General features: G+C 36.6%; 1 protein-coding gene across 1 annotated transcript in view; it reads left to right on the forward strand.

Annotated features, from left to right (window-relative positions):
* The window catches only part of LOC102807727 (sulfotransferase 1B1-like), a 38,455-nt gene extending 16,525 nt beyond the window's left edge, over nucleotides 1-21,930 (forward strand). The window contains exons 2-7 of the mRNA XM_006815245.2: nucleotides 12,558-12,663; nucleotides 12,893-13,016; nucleotides 17,908-18,040; nucleotides 19,648-19,745; nucleotides 21,118-21,256; nucleotides 21,824-21,930. Coding sequence (XP_006815308.2) covers nucleotides 12,558-12,663; nucleotides 12,893-13,016; nucleotides 17,908-18,040; nucleotides 19,648-19,745; nucleotides 21,118-21,256; nucleotides 21,824-21,930 — 707 coding nt within the window. The remainder of the gene's footprint in view (nucleotides 1-12,557; nucleotides 12,664-12,892; nucleotides 13,017-17,907; nucleotides 18,041-19,647; nucleotides 19,746-21,117; nucleotides 21,257-21,823) is intronic.
* Nucleotides 21,931-23,134: the final 1,204 nt, after the last annotated feature.

Consider the following 23,134-nt stretch of genomic DNA (forward strand, 5'->3'; position numbering starts at 1 on the left):
AAAATTACTGTCAGACAGGTCAAAGTTGAAGACTGTAGCCACTTGTGATCCCTTGTCATTCAGAATGTTGTGGTAGGGTAAGGGGCGCATGGCCATGGCATGAGGGCGATGCGCCTCTGTTTCTTGTTTAAAAAAATCCCTGAAAATGATTCATTGGCGATTATCTTAGAACGACTAATAAACAGACTGGCAATCCAGGTATTTCTTTTGATCTAACGTGTGTCTCGAGTTAATGTTTTAATCTTATAAAGAACTGGGGTTGATTAAAAAAATGTCCACAAAGTCATGCGATAACATACGACTTTGTGAGGAACTATGGTGTTTCAACAGGAAGTGATGCAAAAGGTCAGACCGAAGTTTCATATTTTATCTTACATTTTGTCCTGATGTATCATATTTTCAAGAGTTTTTTAATACATGATCGGTGAAATACAGTAACATAAATAATATCAGCTCTGTTGAAGACATGGCGACGTCAACTATCCTAGAAAAATGTTATGGTAAAAGTCGTTCATTTTTCTTTATTATACATTCAAGAACATTACTATAAAGATGGTTTATACATTCAAATGATCATTACTTTCCTAAAATATGGTCAATTTTGGCTATAAAATATATTATTTGGCAACTCAACTTAAAACTCAATGTGTGTACTCGCCATTCGGCAAAATTTGGCAAAGCGTGAGCCACCAGCGTAGCTGAGACACACATTCGTTGGGCAGTTTGACACCTCCAAACAATAGTGTTGCCAGTCAGTTTTTTTCTTTGGCGATTTCGCCTGCAGTTGAATAATTTTTGCTTCGATTTATGTACAGTTCTTTTCAATGCGACTTAATTTCACTTGTTTTTTTTTCAGATTAAAGCAAAAACTGCAAATAACAGCAGTGTACTAAATCAGTATATCTTTCGGACGTATGCACCATTTTTGATTTGTTTTGTCACATTGTTGCTGTTACGTGCAATGGGCAAATTATTAGTATTCTAGTATTTGATTTGGATTTAGAGGGGCCACACCCTTGAAAGAACTTCTCACAGGGTCACATCACTGTATCATGACACTTTAGAGGTCTGGGGAGAATACTGTTGTTATAAATGTAGGTAACAAATGTCCAATTGGTTGTTAGTGCAGTGAGTCAGGTTAGGTTCTAGGGGAATAATAATACTAGTACCTTATTATTAGTTTTATAGTTAGTGCAGTGAGTCGGGTCAGGTCCTCTGCGATTAATAATACCTAGTCCCACCGGTCACTGGTAGCATAGTGGTTGTCGCATCAGACTCATGATTTGTAGACACAAGTTCAAATCCTACTTAGGCTGAACATCGACCCCTACCCTGGGTGAGTGTGCCAAGACTCAATGGAAAGGCCAATTCCACTGGCCAAGATTTATTCACTAACGAATGCGACTTTGGGGAACCTTGATTAAGGTGCACAGGTCCCGCCACCCCACTCCCTATATTTAGGGGGGCCTATGCTTGTTCCCTCATTTTTTTGACCCCCCTATCTAGGGAAAAGAAGAAAATTTAACCCCCCTTTCACGGGCTTTTCCGATGAATTTCACCCCCTATCTAGGGAAATTTTCAGTCTAGAACTCCTTTTAAACCCCCCTTTTTTGTATATCTCGGGAAGTGTTTTGAAATACACCCCCTATTTTGAGAATCTCGGGAAAACAAGCAAAAAATACCCCCTTTTCTACGATTTTCTCGGGAAAATGTTCCCGAGACAGATCGTCAAAAAGTACCCTCTTTCCCGAGAAAATGGGAACGCGCATGCGGCCCCCTATGGATCCTGAGTGGGGGGGGGCACAGGTTCTTGTGTTCGACCGAGCCTGGTTGACGCCAGGATAGCGCATTAAAATTGCTATTTGATAGGAAAATGGCTGCACAGCCCTGTCATGTAGTCCCAAACTTGAATATGACTTCTGTGGCAAAAATGCACTATGTGACAGCACTTGCAATTTGCACACAAAAAAAAGTCAGGAGAGACAACAGTGAGAGGTATGTGTGAGGCTCGAAATCGGTACTCTGCGCCACAAGAATGCGCCGGCGCATCTCCCAAAATAAGCATTGTGTGCCATCTAGTTGCGCCATCATTCTGCGCCACTCATTCTGCGCCATCGAGAAAATTCATACTGTGTCCCAGAACTTGAAGTTACGGCAATGATTAAATACTGTACATTTGTAGGGGCATCGAAAAGTACAAAATTATTGGAAACTAACAAATCATTCTGCTCTTGTCATTTAGTTGAGTACGACGCAATCTAGGTCAATTGTAACAAAGCTTAAACAATGTTTCCATTCTTGATCTATTAATTGTACAGTCCTTTTTTATCGAAATTGCCCACTAGTTGAGCTGTCATTCTGCGCCATCAAAAAGCAAAGTAATGTTGTTTCATATGACGCAATCTAGGTCTACCTTTACGTAGTTGAAACAATGTTTCACTCCATTGTATCAGCCGGAACGCAGCCCAGCGTTTTGACCGTTGTTGGGCGCGATTATTAGATTTGAGTAGCGCCACCAACGGCACGAAATTCTGTTTTTATATAAATGCGGAAGTGGTGTGGTAATTTCCCGCGGTTTTTTTTCTTTTTGTGTTATTTTAGAATCTTGGGCAAAAATCATAATTTAAAATGATGAACTAATATTCAGGTCTCAAATGGAACGTTGTCCTATAGGTTTTCAATCAAAATCAACGAATTTATTAACATATCATGCAATTTGCAATCACCTTCGTATTCACCTTTCAAAATCAAAACATTAAGTTTGGCGTTTTTGTAAGTGTCGCATTTTTTTTTATAAAAACACTTTTTTTATTTTCTGTTTCGACTAGGACAAAAAATATGTTCGAATTCATAATTTAATATAAAAATATCAGTGCTACACTCAGCGGGCGTTGCAATTTTGACCTTTGCACTGATGTGTATGACAGGCCACTTTCGTTCTCGTGATGGCGTTGGTAGCATGACATGTTTATCGAGCGGTCTCTGAATCTCTTAGTGTTTGGCTGTCTTCTTGCTGAATTTAATCCTAAGCTTTTACCAAAGAGACTAGTACTGATTACTAATCGTATTGTGGTGTTTTCAGGTCAAGTTGAGGGTTTCGGTGTATTTTATTCGTTCTCATCAACAGAGACAGAAATTATATTTCTAACGTCCGGCTAATATATACTTATATACGTTTTTAGAGTTACCAAAAACAGTCATTTTCATAAAAAAATGATTTAAAAATATGATGAAATAACAATGTCTTCTGTCATACGGATACCATGCATGATTTTCTTGAGTCGGAATTTCTTAATCTCGAATTCTTGTTGAGTATGTTGTAAACTCCAAAAAATATTTCCGTTAGCTCTGACTACTCGGCGCTTGTTTCTGGAGTGTCGAGCTTGAGACAGAAATTATATTTCTAACGTCCGACTAATATAAAGTTATATACGTTTTTAGAGTTACCAAAAACAGTCATTTTCATAAAAAGGATTTAAAAATATAATTAAATAACAATGTCTTCTGTCATACGGATACATTGAAAGTGTATGAAAAAATGGGGTTCTTTATCACAAAGCCCCATTTAGGGACTGTGATTGTACTGATGATTTGTGATTTCAGTTTTTGATATCATGAATTCTAAAAAGTTTGGCTTTATGATCAATTTTCTGACCGCATTATTATGTCAACATATATGCCATGGCATAAACATATAAACGCATATTACGATTGAGGAATGGGCATGTTCTGTAAAGTGGAAACAATATATGGCGGATCTGTTTACAAACTTCATGATATTTATCAAGTAAAAGTACACTATAGCATGAAATCATGGATCATTAGTATAAAAAATCGAAATCTGGAGTACAAGTAAACGAAGATACATTCTACCATTTTACTTTCGTAGATTCGGAAGTGTCGCATTTTTTTTATAAGAAGAGCGATTTTTGAGAAAATCACTGAGCTTAAAGTCGACATATTCAGCTTTCTAACGATATCTTACTTATCGTGCTACACCGTCTCCATGCGAAGATATAGTACTATGAATAATAAAAACTCGCTCCGATGACCCATTTTCCCCTCGCTAACGATGAGGAAAAATGATGTGTGACGATTCTAAAAATACTGCTGGTACGAATCAAGCGCACTATTTAGCACACAAGAACTAATTTTCGTTATATATGGCAGAAAATTTCAAATTTTCAAAGGCTACTGTGTTCAAAATAACAAGTTTTGCTGGCCTATCGGAAATACGTAATTCTATAGCCGACGTTTGAAAATTGTCACGTGACCTATGTCTAATAAACGCCCTCTGTGACAGTGGGTTGCGTTCCGGCTGTATTCATTCCACCGGCCACTTTTTTTGTATTTCGTCATGGGATTTTATGAAATTCCGATGCCAAAAAAATCCAACTCCATCACACTTGCGTGTCTTTGCACTGTCTAGTATTTTATGAAAACAGACGTGCTCATAGCTCATAGCCGTGCGAATTACAGTTGTGTGAACAACTGTAATTCGCACGACTTCATACTCATAGCCACGCGATGAGTGCAACCCAACAAAACGAGCAAAATTAAAATTCTCAAGATGGTAAATGTAATTGCTTTGTCAGTTATTGATGTTGGTTTGCTTGTGAAGCTACAAACAAAATTGTAGCTCCCTGGTTTGTTACAATAAACATTGTTTTGACACATCCCCGACGCATCCAGACTTCAAGTCGCCGAAGTTACTAACCACTTACGTTCACTTTATAGCAAGAGTATTATTTGCGTTCAAAAAATGATTTCTTTATTCATGGAATGTACTATAAACTTTCAAATGCGGAAGTCGAAATAACATCGAATGTCATGTAAGTTGGTTAATTGTGCAACGCAACCTCACTAGTACCATGGAACTATAAATATAGTTCCATGCTAGTACCTACAAAAATAAACAGCCCAAGTTTAATTTGTGTGTAAAAGTTTCAATGACAATGCAATGTTTATTCACCACCACTAGCAATGTTGATATTTGCATCTCTTTTGTTCGAACGACGGGGAACAATTCGAATAATAAGCAGTGTATAGATCCATGGTTACTAGTAACCGTGATAGATCGGACTTTTTTCCCGTACTGGCTATTCGGAAAACGACAACTAATGTATATACGGGAATTATTCTTTATGATGACTAAAATCATACTATTTTCAACATTTGTGTTTGTTAGTTGGGCAAATCAGTGTTCAAAAGTTGTTGTTCCGAAATTTACGAACTGTCTGAAAATCACCCGGGACCGGAAATAGCTGCGCCGACTTGTTTTGCGTCAGCATTCTCAAAGACGGGCCGGAACAGGAAGGCAGTAGAAGACAAAGGATTTGTTCGTTAGTGTGGGGGAAAACAGAAGTGTTAATTCGAAAATTCATTGTCTATTCTTGTTTGTGATTGGTCCTGGCAACGTTTGGGGATCGTGATGTAGCTGTCTTTGAGAACATGTACCGATGCGTGAATTATGATTTGTGATTGGCCAAATACCTTTCGGCACAGTCCCTCTATCCCCGGTCTGGAAACGACTAGCGTTCTTTTGTCTCGAACCGCAGTGCGGGTAAACAAACCATTCACACCCGGGCCGAGCGAGTCAGGAAGTCAGACAGATTACAATACCGTCAAAATATTCCTTAAAATTGGAAAATTTACCGTCATGCAAAGCGATACTTCATTGTATGACTTCACTTTGACTTCAAATTCGGACAACCACAACGTAAACAAACATGTAAACAAAATTATCACTATGAAATTTGGGTTTTTTTAACGGTGATGCGCATCAAAACCAGCCTACCAACTCATACAGTTCCTACAATGTAAAGATTAATATCGGGAATTATGTTCATTTTCTAGTTTTAATAGGGAAAAAACTTCGCGTGCCAACATGCTGACGTCGCTAAGGGATTGGTCAGTTACTTCGGCCTAGGGGGGGGGTGTCGGTGGATCAGTAGGGGGGTTACCCTGTTTTTGATTGTGCGAATAGGGGGGGGGGTCACCCTGTTTTTGATATCATGTTTTCCAGAATTCACACACGCGCTCATGCATATATTTTAAAAAATGTTATTTCAGAACAGTTAATCGTACAAATGTGTTCTTAATAATAACTATTACCTATATTGCCTATAAATTTGTTGATGCAAAAAATGTTATAGGCTAAATATTTTGAGGTTAAAGTTGCCAAATAACTAACAGATTATGCAATGCGGCTAGAACCCCAATTATACAGTTAAGTTTTAAACACATCCCAAGTCCATGTGCTGCTGAAAACGGGGACTTATAATTCGGTCTCCGTCCGTGCGTCTGTGCGTCCGTCCGGAGTCATATCTCAGAATCCCTTGGACCGATTCCGTTCATTCTTTGCATGTGCCTAGTACTTTATCTGGGACATATGCACATGCAGTGGTTTAGCGATTCGATTCAAAATGGCCGACTGGCAGCCATCTTGTTTTTTGAAAATGTTGTATTTTGGACATGCTTTGTCAGTTTTCATTCAAATTTGGTACATAGATTATACATGTTAGGATACATGTCCATGACGATTTATTTCACAATTGGATCAAAGATGGCTGACTGGCAGCCATCTTGTTTTTTGAAAATGTTGTATTTTGGACATGCTTTGTCAGTTTTCATTCAAATTTAGTACATCGATCATACATGTTAGGATACATGTTCCCGACCATCCGTGAGTTCCTGAGTCTGTCCATCCGTCCGTCCGTTTGTGTGTCAGTCTGTCAATAGTAATATTTCAGAATCCTGTGGACCGATTCCGTTCATTCTTTGCATGTGCCTAGTACCTTATGTGGGACATATGCACATGCAGTGGTTTTGCGATTCGATTCAAAATGGCCGACTGGCAGCCATCTTGTTTTTTGAAAATGTTGTATTTTGGACATGCTTTGTCAGTTGTCATTCAAACTTGGTACATAGATTATACATGTTAGGTTACATGTCCAGTACAATTTATTTCGCAATTGGATCAAAGATGGTCATCTTGTTTTGTTTTTTTATGCGGTATCTTGGAAGTGCTCTGTCAGTTTTCATTCAAATTTGGCACATACATGTACTTTATACATGTTAGGATGCATGTCCATAACAATTTGTTTCAAAATCTGGTCAAGGATGGCCGATTGACAGCAATCTGACTTTTTGGCCTTACTACTATATTTCCACAATTTATGTACCATTTTCATTCGTATTTGGCACATACATCATACATATCAGTGTGTTTCATAATCAGATCAAAGATGGCCAAATAACGGCTGTTTTTATTTTTGACCATATTACTACTACACTGAACACGTGTTTTGATGTAAATAAACAATCTGTTGTATACGCTACTTGTTTTTTGTAATTTGAATCAATATGACTGCCCAATGTCCAATTCTTGTGTAAAAGCACTAAATCATAATTTTTTACAAATCCATCTCCTATTAATGGTTTCAATCTAATCTCAATGACTTCATCAGTATCAAACTGATATGTCAGATCACAAAATTTGGGACGGGGACCGTGTCATTAACAATGACTTGTTTTATTTAAAGTCTGAAGTCACTATTGTATAAGATATTTACTGGATTTATCCAATTATAACAGGAGACGGAAAGACAACACAGCAATTAGTATAAAGACTGAGCAGTGACAGTTTTTGTTCAGCAAATCAAAAAAGTTAAATTTGTGAAAATGCTGATATATAAATTAAAATAAATGATGACAAAATAAATAAATAGTTTTTTTGTTTTTTTAACTTTTAAATATGCATATTTTGCTCTGTAAAATACCAAAATCCAACACAAATTTAAGCAAAAATTGAAGTTTCCTTTGTTTTCATAAGCACAGACTGAGCTTCGGGTGTAAAGCTTTCCTGGTATATAAGATATGAAAGATATTTTAAATCCAACTTAGTTTTCAAAGAGTTCAAACCGCCTAGATTCAAATCCTCTTTCCTATCTTATAAGGGCGTTTATCGAGTAAGTACTCCACAGCTTTGCTTTTATTTACTATCTTTAGCAGCATAGATTTCCCTCCTTCCTGCAGCCTTTTCTGTAGTCATTTTTTGGCTTTATGCTTCCCCTCTCCCCCTAAGGTCTATTAAATGCAAACGCTAAAAAATTATGTCAAAATTATGGCAAACCATGATATTTTCAATGCACATATAATACATTTTGTAATCATGTCAGAGCCAAAACTGTTAATGTTTCTTTGTTTTTTAGGGGGGTCAGCATGTTTTAAGTTTTAAAATATAATGTGGGGGGGGGTCACCCACTTTTTTTTAATTTGATAGGGGTGGGTCAACTGAGATTTACAGCTGGCAAAATGGAATCTGCCGACCCCCCCTAGGCAAAAATAACTGACAATCCCTAAACAAATCTTGTTAAAATGGCGTCGTTCATGTTAACGTGATCGGTCGAAAAACCTGTGATATTTCTGATTCTTGGGGGTTCATAACAGTTCAAGTCAACGGTACAACAACTAATGACTTTATTCTATGCAAAAGTATATAACAATCCTTCAATGTTTGTATATAAATGATTTTTTTTAGCTCAGAATTGAGTACATTGTCATTTCAAAACGTCGCCATTTGCATTTACGATCTAAAAAGCAGCCATAAAAGTCGCTCAATTTAACATTAATAGAATGCGGTGTGACAAATAACAAATCAGCCCACAATTTTTAATGATATGTTTCGATCATAAAATGTCAAAATCGAAGACAAATATTGGTTTCGCGCCGAGAAATGTGGTAAATAGAATAGAGTTCATTTCAATCACCCCAAAATCAAAAACGACAAATATCTGGGTGAAGGTATAAAAATTTGTTGCGAAAATGTTGTCGCTGCTGGTAAAATAGATGAATTAGAGAACTACTCGCCGACTAAAATATGACCTTATACAGATATCCTGATTGAAAAAATATGTGAAAAAGCTTGAATTCTTGAATAAACAACCAAGTTGTAAAAAAAATACATAACACTGACTGTAGTACTGATCACGTGACAATGCTTTGCCCATACCCGCAATGCGCCTTTGCCAGGGAAGGAGGCCAATTCACACCTAATACTGTCATGAATTAGTTTATGCATATCATTCTGTTGATCGACTTAATTAGCTGATTATTAGCGAATTGCTGTGTTATGTCTGTCATCGTTTAGGCCTATTTGAAGTTTTGGACGGAACTTGGCTCAGTGATTTGGAACTAATTACGAGATAACCGTCACTATTCTGACTACGATTTCTGACAGTTGGTATTCATAGTTATTAATGTAGTGAACGATTAATCAAAAGATATGACGTATTCAGTACTTAGTGTGATTGGCTTTATGATTGAAGGTTACGCCCTAGAGTCTTTTTTCTGCTTTGTAATTGGTTAAGGTTTTGAAAATGAATAAAGAGAGTTTTAGTTGGTCTTAGCGAGTACACCAGGACAAGTGCAGTCCTGGAGAGACTTGGGGCGAGCCTTGACGCAGTCTAAAAGAGTCTTGGGTCAGCCTTTCGATAGTCTTGGGGATTTTTCCCCATGGCGTAGTGTCTTATAGAGTGCTCCACAGACCGACTAAGACGAGAGTTGAACCGTATTTCGTTGTGTGTGTCTTATTTGACTGTAAAGCTTAAGTGACTTTTCCGATCCCGCACCTCAAGGGGACGAGATATAGAGACGAGACGAGATTCCCCCCTGACACGTGTGGAGAACCCAGAGAGAAGAATTTCCCCCTGATAATACAATGACCGTTTCCAGACCGGGCTAGAGGGACTGTGCTTTCGGTGAGAAAAAACGTTCTGTAATCTGCAAACGCGCATTTTAGCACCACGAATTCGACGACGCTCATACTATTGGGAAATAAAAACGAAATTGTATCAGGTTAACCAAATCTTGAATAAGATAAACCACACCATGACAGAATGATTGGGCGAGTGTATATTTTTTTTGAGGCAGCGAGAATGAACCGAGACATTGTTTACAAAACACTACAATATTAAACTCTCTTACTGTGTGGCGCATGTGACAGCCGTCGGCACCTTTTTTGTCTCGAAATTGGCGTTTTTTTCTTGTTTTTATGACTCAACCACTCAAATTATATCCCAGATAATGACCTCTCAAAATGGAATTTCCGTTTTTGTTCTAATAATTAAGCCACTCCCAAAGATAATGTTTGTTTTCATGGTTTTCGTGACCTTAGAATTTAACTGTTGAAAGCCAGTGTTACGGAGCGCTATTTCTCTGACACTGAGTCTCCGCCCTGTTTGTTTCACAGATTATTCATTTGCGTATCAATATGTCCGACTCAATGTTACGCTAACCATGGAGCTAAAAAAAGTTGTTTTTGGAAATTTGTCCCAGAAATGTTATGTAACAGTATTTCACGCGAAACATCCAGATTGTGTTAATAAAACAGGCTTGAAAATCATTGCCGTCTATGATTTTACATTTTTAAAAAGCTTGAACTGGAACACAGTATGAATTTTATCGAAGGCGTAGAATGAGTGGCGCAGAATACGGCGCCGAATGGTGACGCACAATGCTTATTTTGGGAAATGCGCCGGCGCATTCCGGTGGCGCAGAGTATCGATTTTGAGCCTCACACATACCTCATAGTGACATTCAATGTCCGGAACTGTTGCCTGGCACAACAGAATTATTAAAAAAATAATAATAATAATACCTAGTCCTAATTATGAGTAACACATATCTTATCGGTTGTTAGTGCAGTGAGTCAGGTTAGGTTCTAATAACTAATAATTATACCTCGTTATTTGTTTCATTATTTATTTGCAGTGATTCATAATATCCAGTTTTAGTAATACATGTATAGGGAAGAAATGTGTTTACTTCATATTTGATTTTGCAAAAAGTTGTGGGATAGATATTTGGTTGAGGGATGAGGGCATTTTGGGGGGATGCTCACATCTTTTCAATCCCAAAATTCTTTGCGAAATCCAATATGGAGTTAACACATTACTTCTCTTTAGGAAGCCATTGTCCCACTGATCATCAGTGCAGTGAGTCAGGCCAAGGATGTTGGATACAAATAGATTGAATGGATGGTAAACTTTTGATTTTCAAAGGATTTTTTTAGTAATATTATTTATTCACTTATGGTATATGTATAAATGATAGTTTAAACATTCATCTATCACAGCAAGTATTTGGAAATGAAATTAAGAAAGCATTTCTGTGAATTCATGGCGTCCTAAAATTCAGTAGGAATTCCAAGTGGTTACTCACATTCTGGAGCTACTTTACAAATGTATATCCACAATGCAGCAATAATGAAGATGGTTTTGTATTGTAAAATTTATTAAATAAATTAAAATGTAATACAAAGATTGAAATAACCATGAATGGTTGTTATTAGTAAGATTAATAACAACTGTATAATGAGATTAATAACAAAATTGTATGTCTTTTCTCACTGACTATAGTATTGCCTAGGCTGTTTTATTGACTATTGACACACCTTTGTCATTCACGCAAGTGTATAATATATTATACAATTTGTTCTATCTCGTCATGCTATGGAGAAAAAATATGATAAAATAAGAAAGTGACTGACATGTTTTATACAAGAATACCATTCAGGTTATGGATATAAATTACTAACATCAAGACCTCATTAATTACTGTAAATGTTGCGTATTAAAACATTTTAATTTCAAGAAAATAAATAGCTGCTAAAATATGGATTTTCCAGAATGGATGCTACAACTTGACAATAGCAGCGAATTCTGGAAAGCCGAGATATACGGAATATTTTACAGAAATGCATCTCAAATGGAAGAAAAACAAAACGGAAAATATCATAGATGTGATCTTTATTTTTTTAAATTATTGCTCGGTGGCTCTGTTGTTGTCCGCCTGCTCAACGTCCGCATATAGATTATTTAAATTCGAGCTGGACATGTACATGAAGTTTAAACTATCACTTTCTGGATCAGATGAACTATATACATGTCTATAAATTACTGTTTTTGAGAAATCGTTGCACATTCAAAATTGGAATTGAATACAACATGATGATAGAATCAAATGGACGACTCGATACGTCGCAGCAGTCTGAGCAGGCATACTAAACAAGTCATAGCTAGCTAGTAAATATCAATATTAGTATTGAATCGTCATATACTTACCTAGCAGCTTCGCCGAACAGTTTCGATACACTAATACCATTTCAATCGTCGACGGATATGCTATGCAATTGATTTTTAAAAGTACGACAGTTGAATTGAGCTCCGTGATATGGCTGTTAGGACAGCTGATTGTAATACCCCCTAAGTTAGCGTCACTGTGTCTGCGTCAAAAAGATGACAATTCGTTCGGGAAAAGATGCGCAAGCAAAGAAAACTTAAATTAAACATAACAAATTATACACAAACTGTCCAGAATTATTCAGAATTATGAGATTTATTGATTTGTGAAGAAAAATAATAACCAAAAGCAAGAGAACGTTGGTTTTAATTTTCGTGGGTACCAAAATAGTGGCTTAACACACGTTAAATACTAAATCTAGGATAAAGTTGTGATGTGGTGTGATGCAAAGTAATGTGTACATTACTTGACAGGAACAACATGGACATTGGAAATGACTCGGCTGTTCATGAATGATGGGGTCACGTCAACAAAACAACACAACATACTGCCATTTTTGGAATTGAAAGTCGACAAGAAGTACGTATAACACCTCCAGAGGGCAACTGTCAGTCATATATTTACTTTCTAAATTAGTAAAATTTTAAATTATTAAAATTGTCCTGTGTAAAATACATAAGAATTAAAATAAACATATGGGAGAAGCCACTTTTAATCTAAGCACACGGCGTGGTGGATAGTTTACAATTCTGACCGCTGTGGCCCGGAAAGAGGACAGAAACTTTGATCACTCATTACTCTATTCTAGATCCCAGGACAGCACACTATATGACGGTTTTTCAATAACAGAGAAAATGGAATCATCGCGGCTAGTGAAGTCGCATTTACCGGTCGGCGCGTTAACAAAGGACTTATTCACCGAAGGATGTAAGGTACGTAACAAGTAATAGACAAGATAAATAAGTCCGCAACTCGAATAATTCAGCATCTCGTTGTTAGTTAGCGAAACAGTTATGTTACGATTGCAATATTGTCCAGCGGATTATTCTCATGATCAGCGAATAGTGGTCGTGCGGCGCATGTTTGAATGTCGTGTAAACATAGAATGTATTTTACACGTGTTGAGACCCATCCCTAAAGCGGTGCGACGACCACCGATGTTTAAAGCGGGAGATTCATCAACTACCCATGCGACAGACGACCACAGCTTGTCATTGTTTACAAACAAGCGTCTACCCATGAGTCTTTGCATTTTTAGCGTGCGTTGTTATCGTCGCTTGGGACTCCAATTCCCGTGCGTGCGCAGGTGACGACCCTCCCGCTCTAATCATTCTCCTTCCCAGAGATCCTCGTGACCAGAACACCAAAAATATCTCTGCCACCACACACCACCATTTCGTGGTGAGAAGCCACAAGACTATTACTACCCATATTCTTGGCACGTTTTCATTATTAGGAGGCTCTCGTGTTGCAACTGGTAAACAAGTTTTAAAATATTGTGCTGGATTCCCTTTCATTTCTTAACAGTATACTGTTTCTTAATGATTGCTACCTAAAGTCTTTCTAAAAGAACACTAGACTCGGTGAAGTAAGTTTATTTCTCCATTTATTGATTCATTAGTTACCCAGGCGACCTTAGCATCATGTGTCGTAATTTTGTCAGATGTATTTTTAGCAATTTCCATGCGTTTTGATTGGGTCATTCATGCTCATTTGTTTAGTCAGCGATGACGTCATTTGACACAGTCTACCCCACAGTCCCTCTATCCCCACTGTGGCTACCCTAACGCAACTGTGTATGAATTAGAACTCTGCCTGGGAGATTGCGCTTTAATCTCTCGGTTATATGTTCAATAATGTTGTAACTTACCATAATAGAAGTTAAGGACTCAATTATTAGTCCCCGTTTAGACGAAGTTCGAAAACGGGGACTTATAATTCGGTCTCCGTCCGTCCAGAGTCATATCTCAGAATACCTTTGACCGATTTCGTTCATTCTTTGCATGTGCCCAGTACTTTATGTTGGAAAATATGCACATGCAGTGGTTTAGCGATTCGATTCAAAATGGCCGACTGGCAGCCATCTTGTTTTTTTTTAAATGTTGTATTTTGGACATGCTTTGTCAGTTTTCATTCAAACTTGGTACATAGATTATACATGTTATGATACATGTCCATGACGATTTATTTCACAATTGGATCAAAGATGGCCGACTGGCAACCATCTTGTTTTTTGAAAATGTTGTATTTTGGACATGCTTTGTCAGTTTTCATTCAAATTTAGTACATCGATCATACATCATGATCATCCGTGAGTTCCTGAGTCTGTCCGTCCGTGCGTCAGTTTGTCCAGTCATATTTCAGAATCCTGTGGACTGATTTCGTTTATTCTTTGCATGTGCCTAGTACCTTATGTGGGACATATGCACATGCAGTGGTTTAGCGATTTGATTCAAAATGGCTGACTGGCAGCCATCTTGTTTTTGACTCCCGTGTGCGAAGCACAACAAGGGAGTCTTTGCAGTTAGTGTGTCTGTGTCTCTGTGTGTGTGTGTGTGTGTGTGTGTGTGTATGCGTGTATGTGTGTCCGTCTGTTCCACTGATATCTCAAGAACCATACATCAGTTTTTGATGAAACTTGGTGCATAGATGCTCTGGGCCAATGCGCAAATTTGATTAGGTTTTGGTAAAAAGCCATGCATATTAATTACCTAATTTGCATGATAATTAGCTAATTTTTAGCTGTTCCATGACTGTTCCACTGATATCTAAAGAACCACTCATTGGATTTTGATGAAACTTGGCACACAGATGCTCCAAACTAATGCACAGATTTGATTAGTTTTGGGTAAAAATCTGTGCAATATTAATTACCTAATTTGCATAATGATTAATCAATTTTCGGCTTTTCCACTGATATCTCAAGTACTAATCATCACATTTCAATAAAACTTGGTACATAGATGTCATAGGACACTGCACAAACCTGATAGTTTTTAGGGTAATATCAGTATATATTAATAAGCTAATTTGCATAATTAATTAATTTTCAGCTTTTGATATTTCAAGTAGTAATCATCACATTTCAATGAAACTTGGTACATGGATGTCATAGGACACTGCGCAGACCTGATAGTTTTTAGGGAAATATGAGTACATATTAATTACCTAATTTGCATAATTAATTAATTTTCAGCTTTTGATATTTCAAGTAGAAATCATCACATTTCAATGAGACTTGCTACATAGATCTTCTAGGATTATGCAGAGAACTGATTAGTTTTAATTGGATTTTAATTACCTAATTAGCATAATTAATTTTCAGCTTTTGATAACTCAAGTAGTAATCATCATATTTCAATGAGACTTGCTACATAGATCTTCTAGGATTATGCAGAGACCTGATTAGTTTTAATTGGATTTTAATTACCTAATTAGCATAATTAATTAATTTTCAGCTTTTGATATTTCAAGTAGTAATCATCACATTTCAATGAAATTTGGTACATAGATGTCATAGACACTGCACAGACCTGATAGTTTACAGGATAATATCAGTATATATTAATTAGCTAATTTGCATAATTAATTAATTTTCAACTTTTGATATTTCAAGTAGTAATCATCACATTTCAATGACACTTGGTACATAGATGTCATAGAACACTGCACAGACCTGATAATTTTTAGGGTAATATGAGTACATATTAATTACCTAATTTGCATAATTAATTAATTTTCAGCTTTTGATATATCAAGTAGTAATCATCATATTTCAATGAGACTTGCTACATAGATCTTCTAGGATTATGCAGAAACCTGATTAGTTTTAATTGGATATTAATTACCTAATTTGCATAATGTTCCACTGATATATAAAGAACCACAAATTGGATTTTAATGAAACTTTTAAAGAGAACTATGCAGAAACCCAATTAGTTTTTGGTAAATATTTATGCTTATTAATCTCCTAATTAACATAATTAATTAACACTGATATCTCAATTACTGATCATCACATTTGAATAAAATTTGGTACATAAATGCTCTAGAACAATAGACAGGCCTGATTAATTTTGGGTTAAAATTTGTTCATATTAATTCTCTAATTAGCATAATAATTCATAATTTTTTTGTTCTGTTCTGTTCTGTTCATATTAGTTACCTGATTTACATAATTAGTTTTCAGCTTTTCCATCAATATCTCATGTACAGGTAATTTTTAATTAATTTTTAATGTGTCTTCAATACTCTCAGCACACGGGAGTTCTTTCTAACGGGAGTTCTACGTTATACATGTTAGGATGCATGTCCATGACAATTTGTTTCAAAATCTCGTCAAGGATGGCCGATTGACAGCCATCTGACTTTTTGGCTTTACTACTATATTTCCACAATTTATGTACCATTTTCATTTGTATTTGGCACATACATCATACATATCAGTGTGTTTCATAATCAGATCAATGATGGCCGAATAACGGCTGTTTTTATTTTTGGCCATATTACTACTACACGGAACACGTGTTTTGATGTAAATAAACAGTCTGTTGTATACGCCACTTGGAACTCAAGTTTCAAGGACACACTCGCGACAACCCCTCCACTTTAATATGACGAGCACAAAGAGAACTTTTAAAAATTTAACGGGGACTGTGTCATTTTGAATGACTTGTTCTCAGTATACTGTGCACTGTAGTGACAAAGCGTGACAACTTGAATAATTATGTATCAAAAATGTCGAAGGACGATGACTGAGTATGAGTCGTGTTCAACAGTGTCATTGTTAAATAAGTGAATTACAATAAGCTGCATATCACCCGGATCAAAACTCACATGCATGCTTGCCACCATATAATATTGTGAGCAGAGCACGGTGGGCTGTGAGAAAATGTGTTTATCCACATAAATCTGGCGCATAATGGCGCAATGACCGCGGCTCTTTAATGAGTCCCCGTTCGAACGACCAAACCTGTTTATCTAGGACATATATACACATGCAGTGGTTTACTGATTCAATCCAAGATGGCTGACTGGCAGCCATTTTGATTTTTGAAAATGTGATATCTTATGCATCCTCGTGTCAGTTTGTGTTCAATTTTGGTTCATACATTAAACATGTTAGGATACATGTCTGTGACGATTCGTTTCGCAATCGGATCAAAGATGGCCGACTGACACCCGGTTTGTTATTTGAAATTGTTGTATCTTAAGTAAGCTTTGTCAGCTTTTGTTAAATTTCGGTACATGCATTATATGGGGGGGGGGGCAAGTGGGTAGCTGGTACAGTTTTACGGGAAATAAAAAGGGCTTTTTACAATTTACAAAGAAAAAAAAGACGTTTTTACAGTTTACAGTGAAAATTGAATGTTTACAGTTTACAGAGAAAGTCAAGGTTATTTTACATTTTACGGAAAATTAAAAAAGAAAATCTAGAAAATTCTTGTACGTACCGAGAAAAATGACACATTTGTACAGTGTACGAAAAAAATATTTGATATTTGACATATACCATTCATATAGGAATACATGTTGATTTCGGTTTTTGAAAATGTGGTATGTTATGCATGCTTAGTCAGTTTTTGTTCAAATTTTTTACATACATTATACATTTTAAATGACAAGTCAATGACAATTTGTTTTATAATCAGATCGAAGATGGCTGACTGGCGACCATCTTGCTTTTTGACCATACTACTATATCTCCAATGCTTAGGGACAATTTTTAAACACATCTGGCACATACATCATACTGTACATATTGAAACACATGTTGATTTCAGTTTGTTCCATAATCAGATCACTTCTATATTTAAATTACAGATCATAGTCGTTGCACGAAATCCAAAAGATGTCGCCGTATCTTTCTACTATTTTTATAAATCGGAGAAAGAATCATTTGGGGATTATGATGGTGACTTTCACCACTTTCTACGAATGTTCATGAACGGCAAAGGTATGTTTATGAGCGTGTGACCGAGTTATTGGGACATGTAGCACTGACTGTAATTGAACTAGAATTATAGTTGGTGTTTCGTTTATAGTTCCTGACTCCACCAACGCCTTGGCACAATGTCAGTATTATTATATACCACTCACTACACCTCACTCTACTAACGCCTAGATACGATGCTAGTAATATCTCATTATATAGCCTTGAATATATGCAGCGTCCCACTCACTACACCTCACTCTGCTAACGCCTAGATACGATGCTAGTAATATCTCATTATATAGCCTTGAATATATGCAGCGTCCCACTCACTACACCTCACTCTGCTAACGCCTAGATACGATGCTAGTAATATCTCATTATATAGCCTTGAATATATGCAGCGTCCCACTCACTACACCTCACTCTGCTAACGCCTAGATACGATGCTAGTAATATCTCATTATGTAGCCTAGAATATATGCAGCGTCCCACTCACTACACCTCACTCTACTAACGCCTAGATACGATGCTAGTAATATCTCATTATGTAGCCTAGAATATATGCAGCGTCCCACTCACTATACCTCACTCCACTAACACCTAGATACAATGCTAGTAATATCTCATTATGTAGCCTAGAATATATGCAGCGTCCCACTCACTATACCTCACTCCACTAACGCCTAGATACGATGCTAGTAATATCTCATTATGTAGCCTAGAATATATGCAGCGTCCCACTCACTATACCTCACTCCACTAACGCCTAGATACGATGCTAGTAATATCTCATTATGTAGCCTAGAATATATGCAGCGTCCAACTCACTATACCTCACTCCACTAACGCCTAGATACGATGCTAGTAATATCTCATTATGTAGCCAAGAATATATGCAGCGTCCCACTCACTACACCTCACTCTACTAACGCCTAGATACGATGCTAGTAATATCTCATTATGTAGCTTAGAATATATGCAGCGTCCCACTCACTACACCTCACTTTACTAACGCCTAGATACGATGCTAGTAATATCTCATTATGTAGCCTAGAATATATGCAGCGTCCCACTCACTATACCTCACTCCACTAACGCCTAGATACAATGCTAGTAATATCTCATTATGTAGCCTAGAATATATGCAGCGTCCCACTCACTATACCTCACTCCACTAACGCCTAGATACGATGCTAGTAATATCTCATTATGTAGCCTAGAATATATGCAGCGTCCCACTCACTATACCTCACTCCACTAACGCCTAGATACGATGCTAGTAATATCTCATTATGTAGCCTAGAATATATGCAGCGTCCCACTCACTATACCTCACTCCACTAACGCCTAGATACGATGCTAGTAATATCTCATTATGTAGCCTAGAATATATGCAGCGCCCCACTCACTATACCTCACTCCACTAACGCCTAGATACGATGCTAGTAATATCTCATTATGTAGCCTAGAATATATGCAGCGTCCCACTCACTATACCTCACTCCACTAACGCCTAGATACGATGCTAGTAATATCTCATTATGTAGCCTAGAATATATGCATATATAAGAATTGCATATAATCACTGATATAGTCACATACATGCTTCCACATTTTTATACCTACAGTATTGTACGGAGATTGGTTTACACACGTGCTGGAGTGGTGGCAGCGCTGTCGGGATAATAAGAACATATTGTTTCTCAAATATGAAGATATGAAAAAGGTGAATGATTCTCTTGGTCATGGTTTATGAAATATTTTCACGTTTTTAATTATCATAGAATGACTATATTCAAATACTCGGAGAAACGATCATCGCTATACAATGACGATCATATAAAAACTTGTTTTCTCTAAAACCAAACTTGGATGGTTCTCTGAAGACAGACACAAAACATATCGTGTACACATGTCAATCATAGTCGTCTTGAGCTCTTTAGATACCATGGTATAAGCAGTTACCTAGTTATAGCGTGGTATATGAGATCAGAGTGCCGACAGCTCAGGCAACAAGTTTACAACTCGATTCAGAATGTCCACACACCAACTGTGAGAACTCTCATTTTCTCAACAATGACGAAGTCATGTGACGCGAAGGTACATGTGTGTATGTTGCTGGTTCGTGGACACACGTTATTGTATTTGTATTTTGGTTCAACCCGCCTTGTGGAAAACACTGAAAAGCGGACAAACATAAATACTGAGATGTGCCAATTGGTTCATAGAATATCCGTATCAGTTATACTGTCATTTTATAAATACACTATATTATTATACATCTGTCACCGTAACGCCATAGGTTACAGCGTGCCGTAATTTTGCGGTATTTTACGGGGTATTTTCATCCTACCATATTAGGAAATGCGAATTCCAAATATGGAATTATTACGCGCGTAAGCGTTCTCTAATAATAAAAACAAACATGGCTGCCACCAGAATTTAACCGGACTCCATACAAAGAAGTTCGCTGATTCTGTTCCAAACTTTTTAGATTTCGGCATTCCTATGATGTATCATTGGTAGGAAAAGATGTATAATAATAAGGTTATTACGAAGATACCTCAAAGTATGCACTCAGACAGTACGCTGTCGCATCGACCTCCGCTGCGCATCGGTCGATACTGCCGCTGTACTGTCTTCGTGCATACTTTGAGGTATCTTCGTAATAACCTCATATTATACACAATTTAAATTTTCATGTACTTGTATATAAATAACGTACAAACAATAGTCGATTTGATAAGATGTAAACCTAGATAACGTAACAATTTCAAATCAAAGGAATCAACATTCTATGAGCAATTTAAATTTGCAACTCCCTTACTCACTGACGAATGTATATGGTGATGACATTTTTAAAAACAAACCTTCCTGCGTGTACCGTTGTTATTTAAATTTTTACTTGTGGTCGAGTTCCAAACAGTGTGAAGCTAAGGAGTATGGTCTGTTTTTATGAGGAGTATGTGTGTCCATGAACTTATGTCTTGTATGCACCACAATATAGATTGCATCATGAGACAACAATGTGCAATGAATAACTTTTTATAAATTTTATATAATAATAAGCATAATGTATCTACATGTATATGTTCTAGGATCCAAGATCAGCGACCGTGAGAATTGCCGATTACCTAGGGTATGACTTAAATGATGATGTAATTGATAAAATAACAGAACACTGTTCGTTCAAGAACATGAAAAAAGCACCGGCGATAGAATCAACAGTAAGAAAAGGTAATGTATATCAAGAGCGGTTTAAAGAAAATTTCTAAATGTGGTTGTATGCTGCCCTCTATTGCTTAATCAGTGTCCTTGCTGTGTACGTTCGCTTTCGTGCAACAAGTCACGTCGTAGCCCAGAATAGAGATGTGTTGATGTTACCAATAATTAGATTTTACTGAGGGGGACAGCTTACACAAGCTTTTCTATTCCAGGCCTGCAGACAAGTATTTGTAACTATAATTTTCAGTCAGATCCTATTTTAAAATGGTCGGGGTCAGTATCTTTCAAATCAGTCCTATATTGTTTGTATTTTGCCATAGGTCAATGAGATATGTTATGTGTTTTTATATAAATATATAAATGTTGTTCCTTATTGTGTACAGCTATATATAGCTGAACTTATCATGAAAATTTCGATCTTAGAAATGGGTGATTATATATGATTGGTCTTAAACCCTTATGAATGTTTTGGCTAATTAAAAATTGCAGTATTTACATTGAAATGTGAACATTTGACCTAGACATATCAATACATTTTAATATGTTTAAATCCTAATGAATTTATTTTTCTTTTTGCAGGGATTGTTGGCGACTGGAAAAACTATTTCACTGTAGCTGAAAATGAGGCCTTTGAGAGGATTTACAACGAAAAAATGAAAGGCACAGGCTTATCGTTTGAGTGGTAGACTTCGGATAGATTGGTTCGGGTATTCACTGTGATCTTGTCAGACGCTCCATGGCCGTCGTCGACTACAATCCATGTCCAATATTACCACATTGAATGATATATGATTCAGTATGAATTTGCGAATGATTTGTGATTAGTGAAGTTTATATACTCGCAGCAATTTTTCAAGAACCAAACAAAAACTACTTTAATTAATAGATTTTCACATTCATTTAGGCCAAGTTTGCTGAATAACAGTCGGTGACACAGACGGAAAAGTAACGAATTTCATTAAACAAAAAGTTGGATTGAGTGGACACTCTTTTCTAGTACCACCAACAATATTAAAGTTAAATACAAGATTTAAACTTCTCATATATGTCTTAAAGTAGTAAAATTAGTTTTACTACATTCAGAAATACTACACGATATGTAAAGGTGCGTCTCACATGTGGCATTTCTTAATTTCTGAATTTGTGGGTACATATCTAACACTGCTTTATAAATATAGGATGCGTGATGAGGCCGGTATTGGTAATTCTTATCCGATTTGCCCGAAATATCGAGCTTGCAGTGAAAACAACACATGTGATGTGTGTAAAGATTGGGGCCCTTCTTAAAGGGATAACTCCCCTGTTAATACGTCTAATAAACAACGAAAAGTCAAGTCAATTTCTAGCACTCGTACTATGCACTATAATGGTCTCACCTAGTGCGAGTAACATTTCCTCTGTGTGTCTGTACTTCAAACAGAATTGACGATAATATAATTCTTCTATTAACTTTTGGTGAACCCTCATATGAAATGGCAAGTATTTTCAATTGTAGTGACGACTTTTGGAGAACATTATTATATGCTTGCGTAGTTTGCTTAAAACGTGAGGAGATTGCAACGCCATCTCCGTATACTATTATGTCAATTAAAAAAAAAATGTTAATTATTAACGTGGAAGTAAATGCTGAATCGATATAAATACGTACATTGAAGACGACAAAATTGTGAAAGCGGTAAAGCGACTGGTCCAGATGGCATTCCTGATTTTTTCAAATGTTCAAATAATCGATTACCTCCCAATCATCATGCGAGAGCTATTTAATGATATTTTAACTCGGGAAACTTCCCCAAAGGCTATTTTCGTGGAATAGTTTCCCAATATTCAAAAAAGGATTAAAATTCAGATTCAAATAATTATTTGCGCCTGAATTCTTATCCTTTTTTGAAT

The sequence above is a fragment of the Saccoglossus kowalevskii genome, chromosome 15 (genome assembly GCF_978046115.1).
Source record: "Saccoglossus kowalevskii chromosome 15, keSacKowa6.1, whole genome shotgun sequence".
NCBI classification, from domain to species: domain Eukaryota; kingdom Metazoa; phylum Hemichordata; class Enteropneusta; family Harrimaniidae; genus Saccoglossus; species Saccoglossus kowalevskii.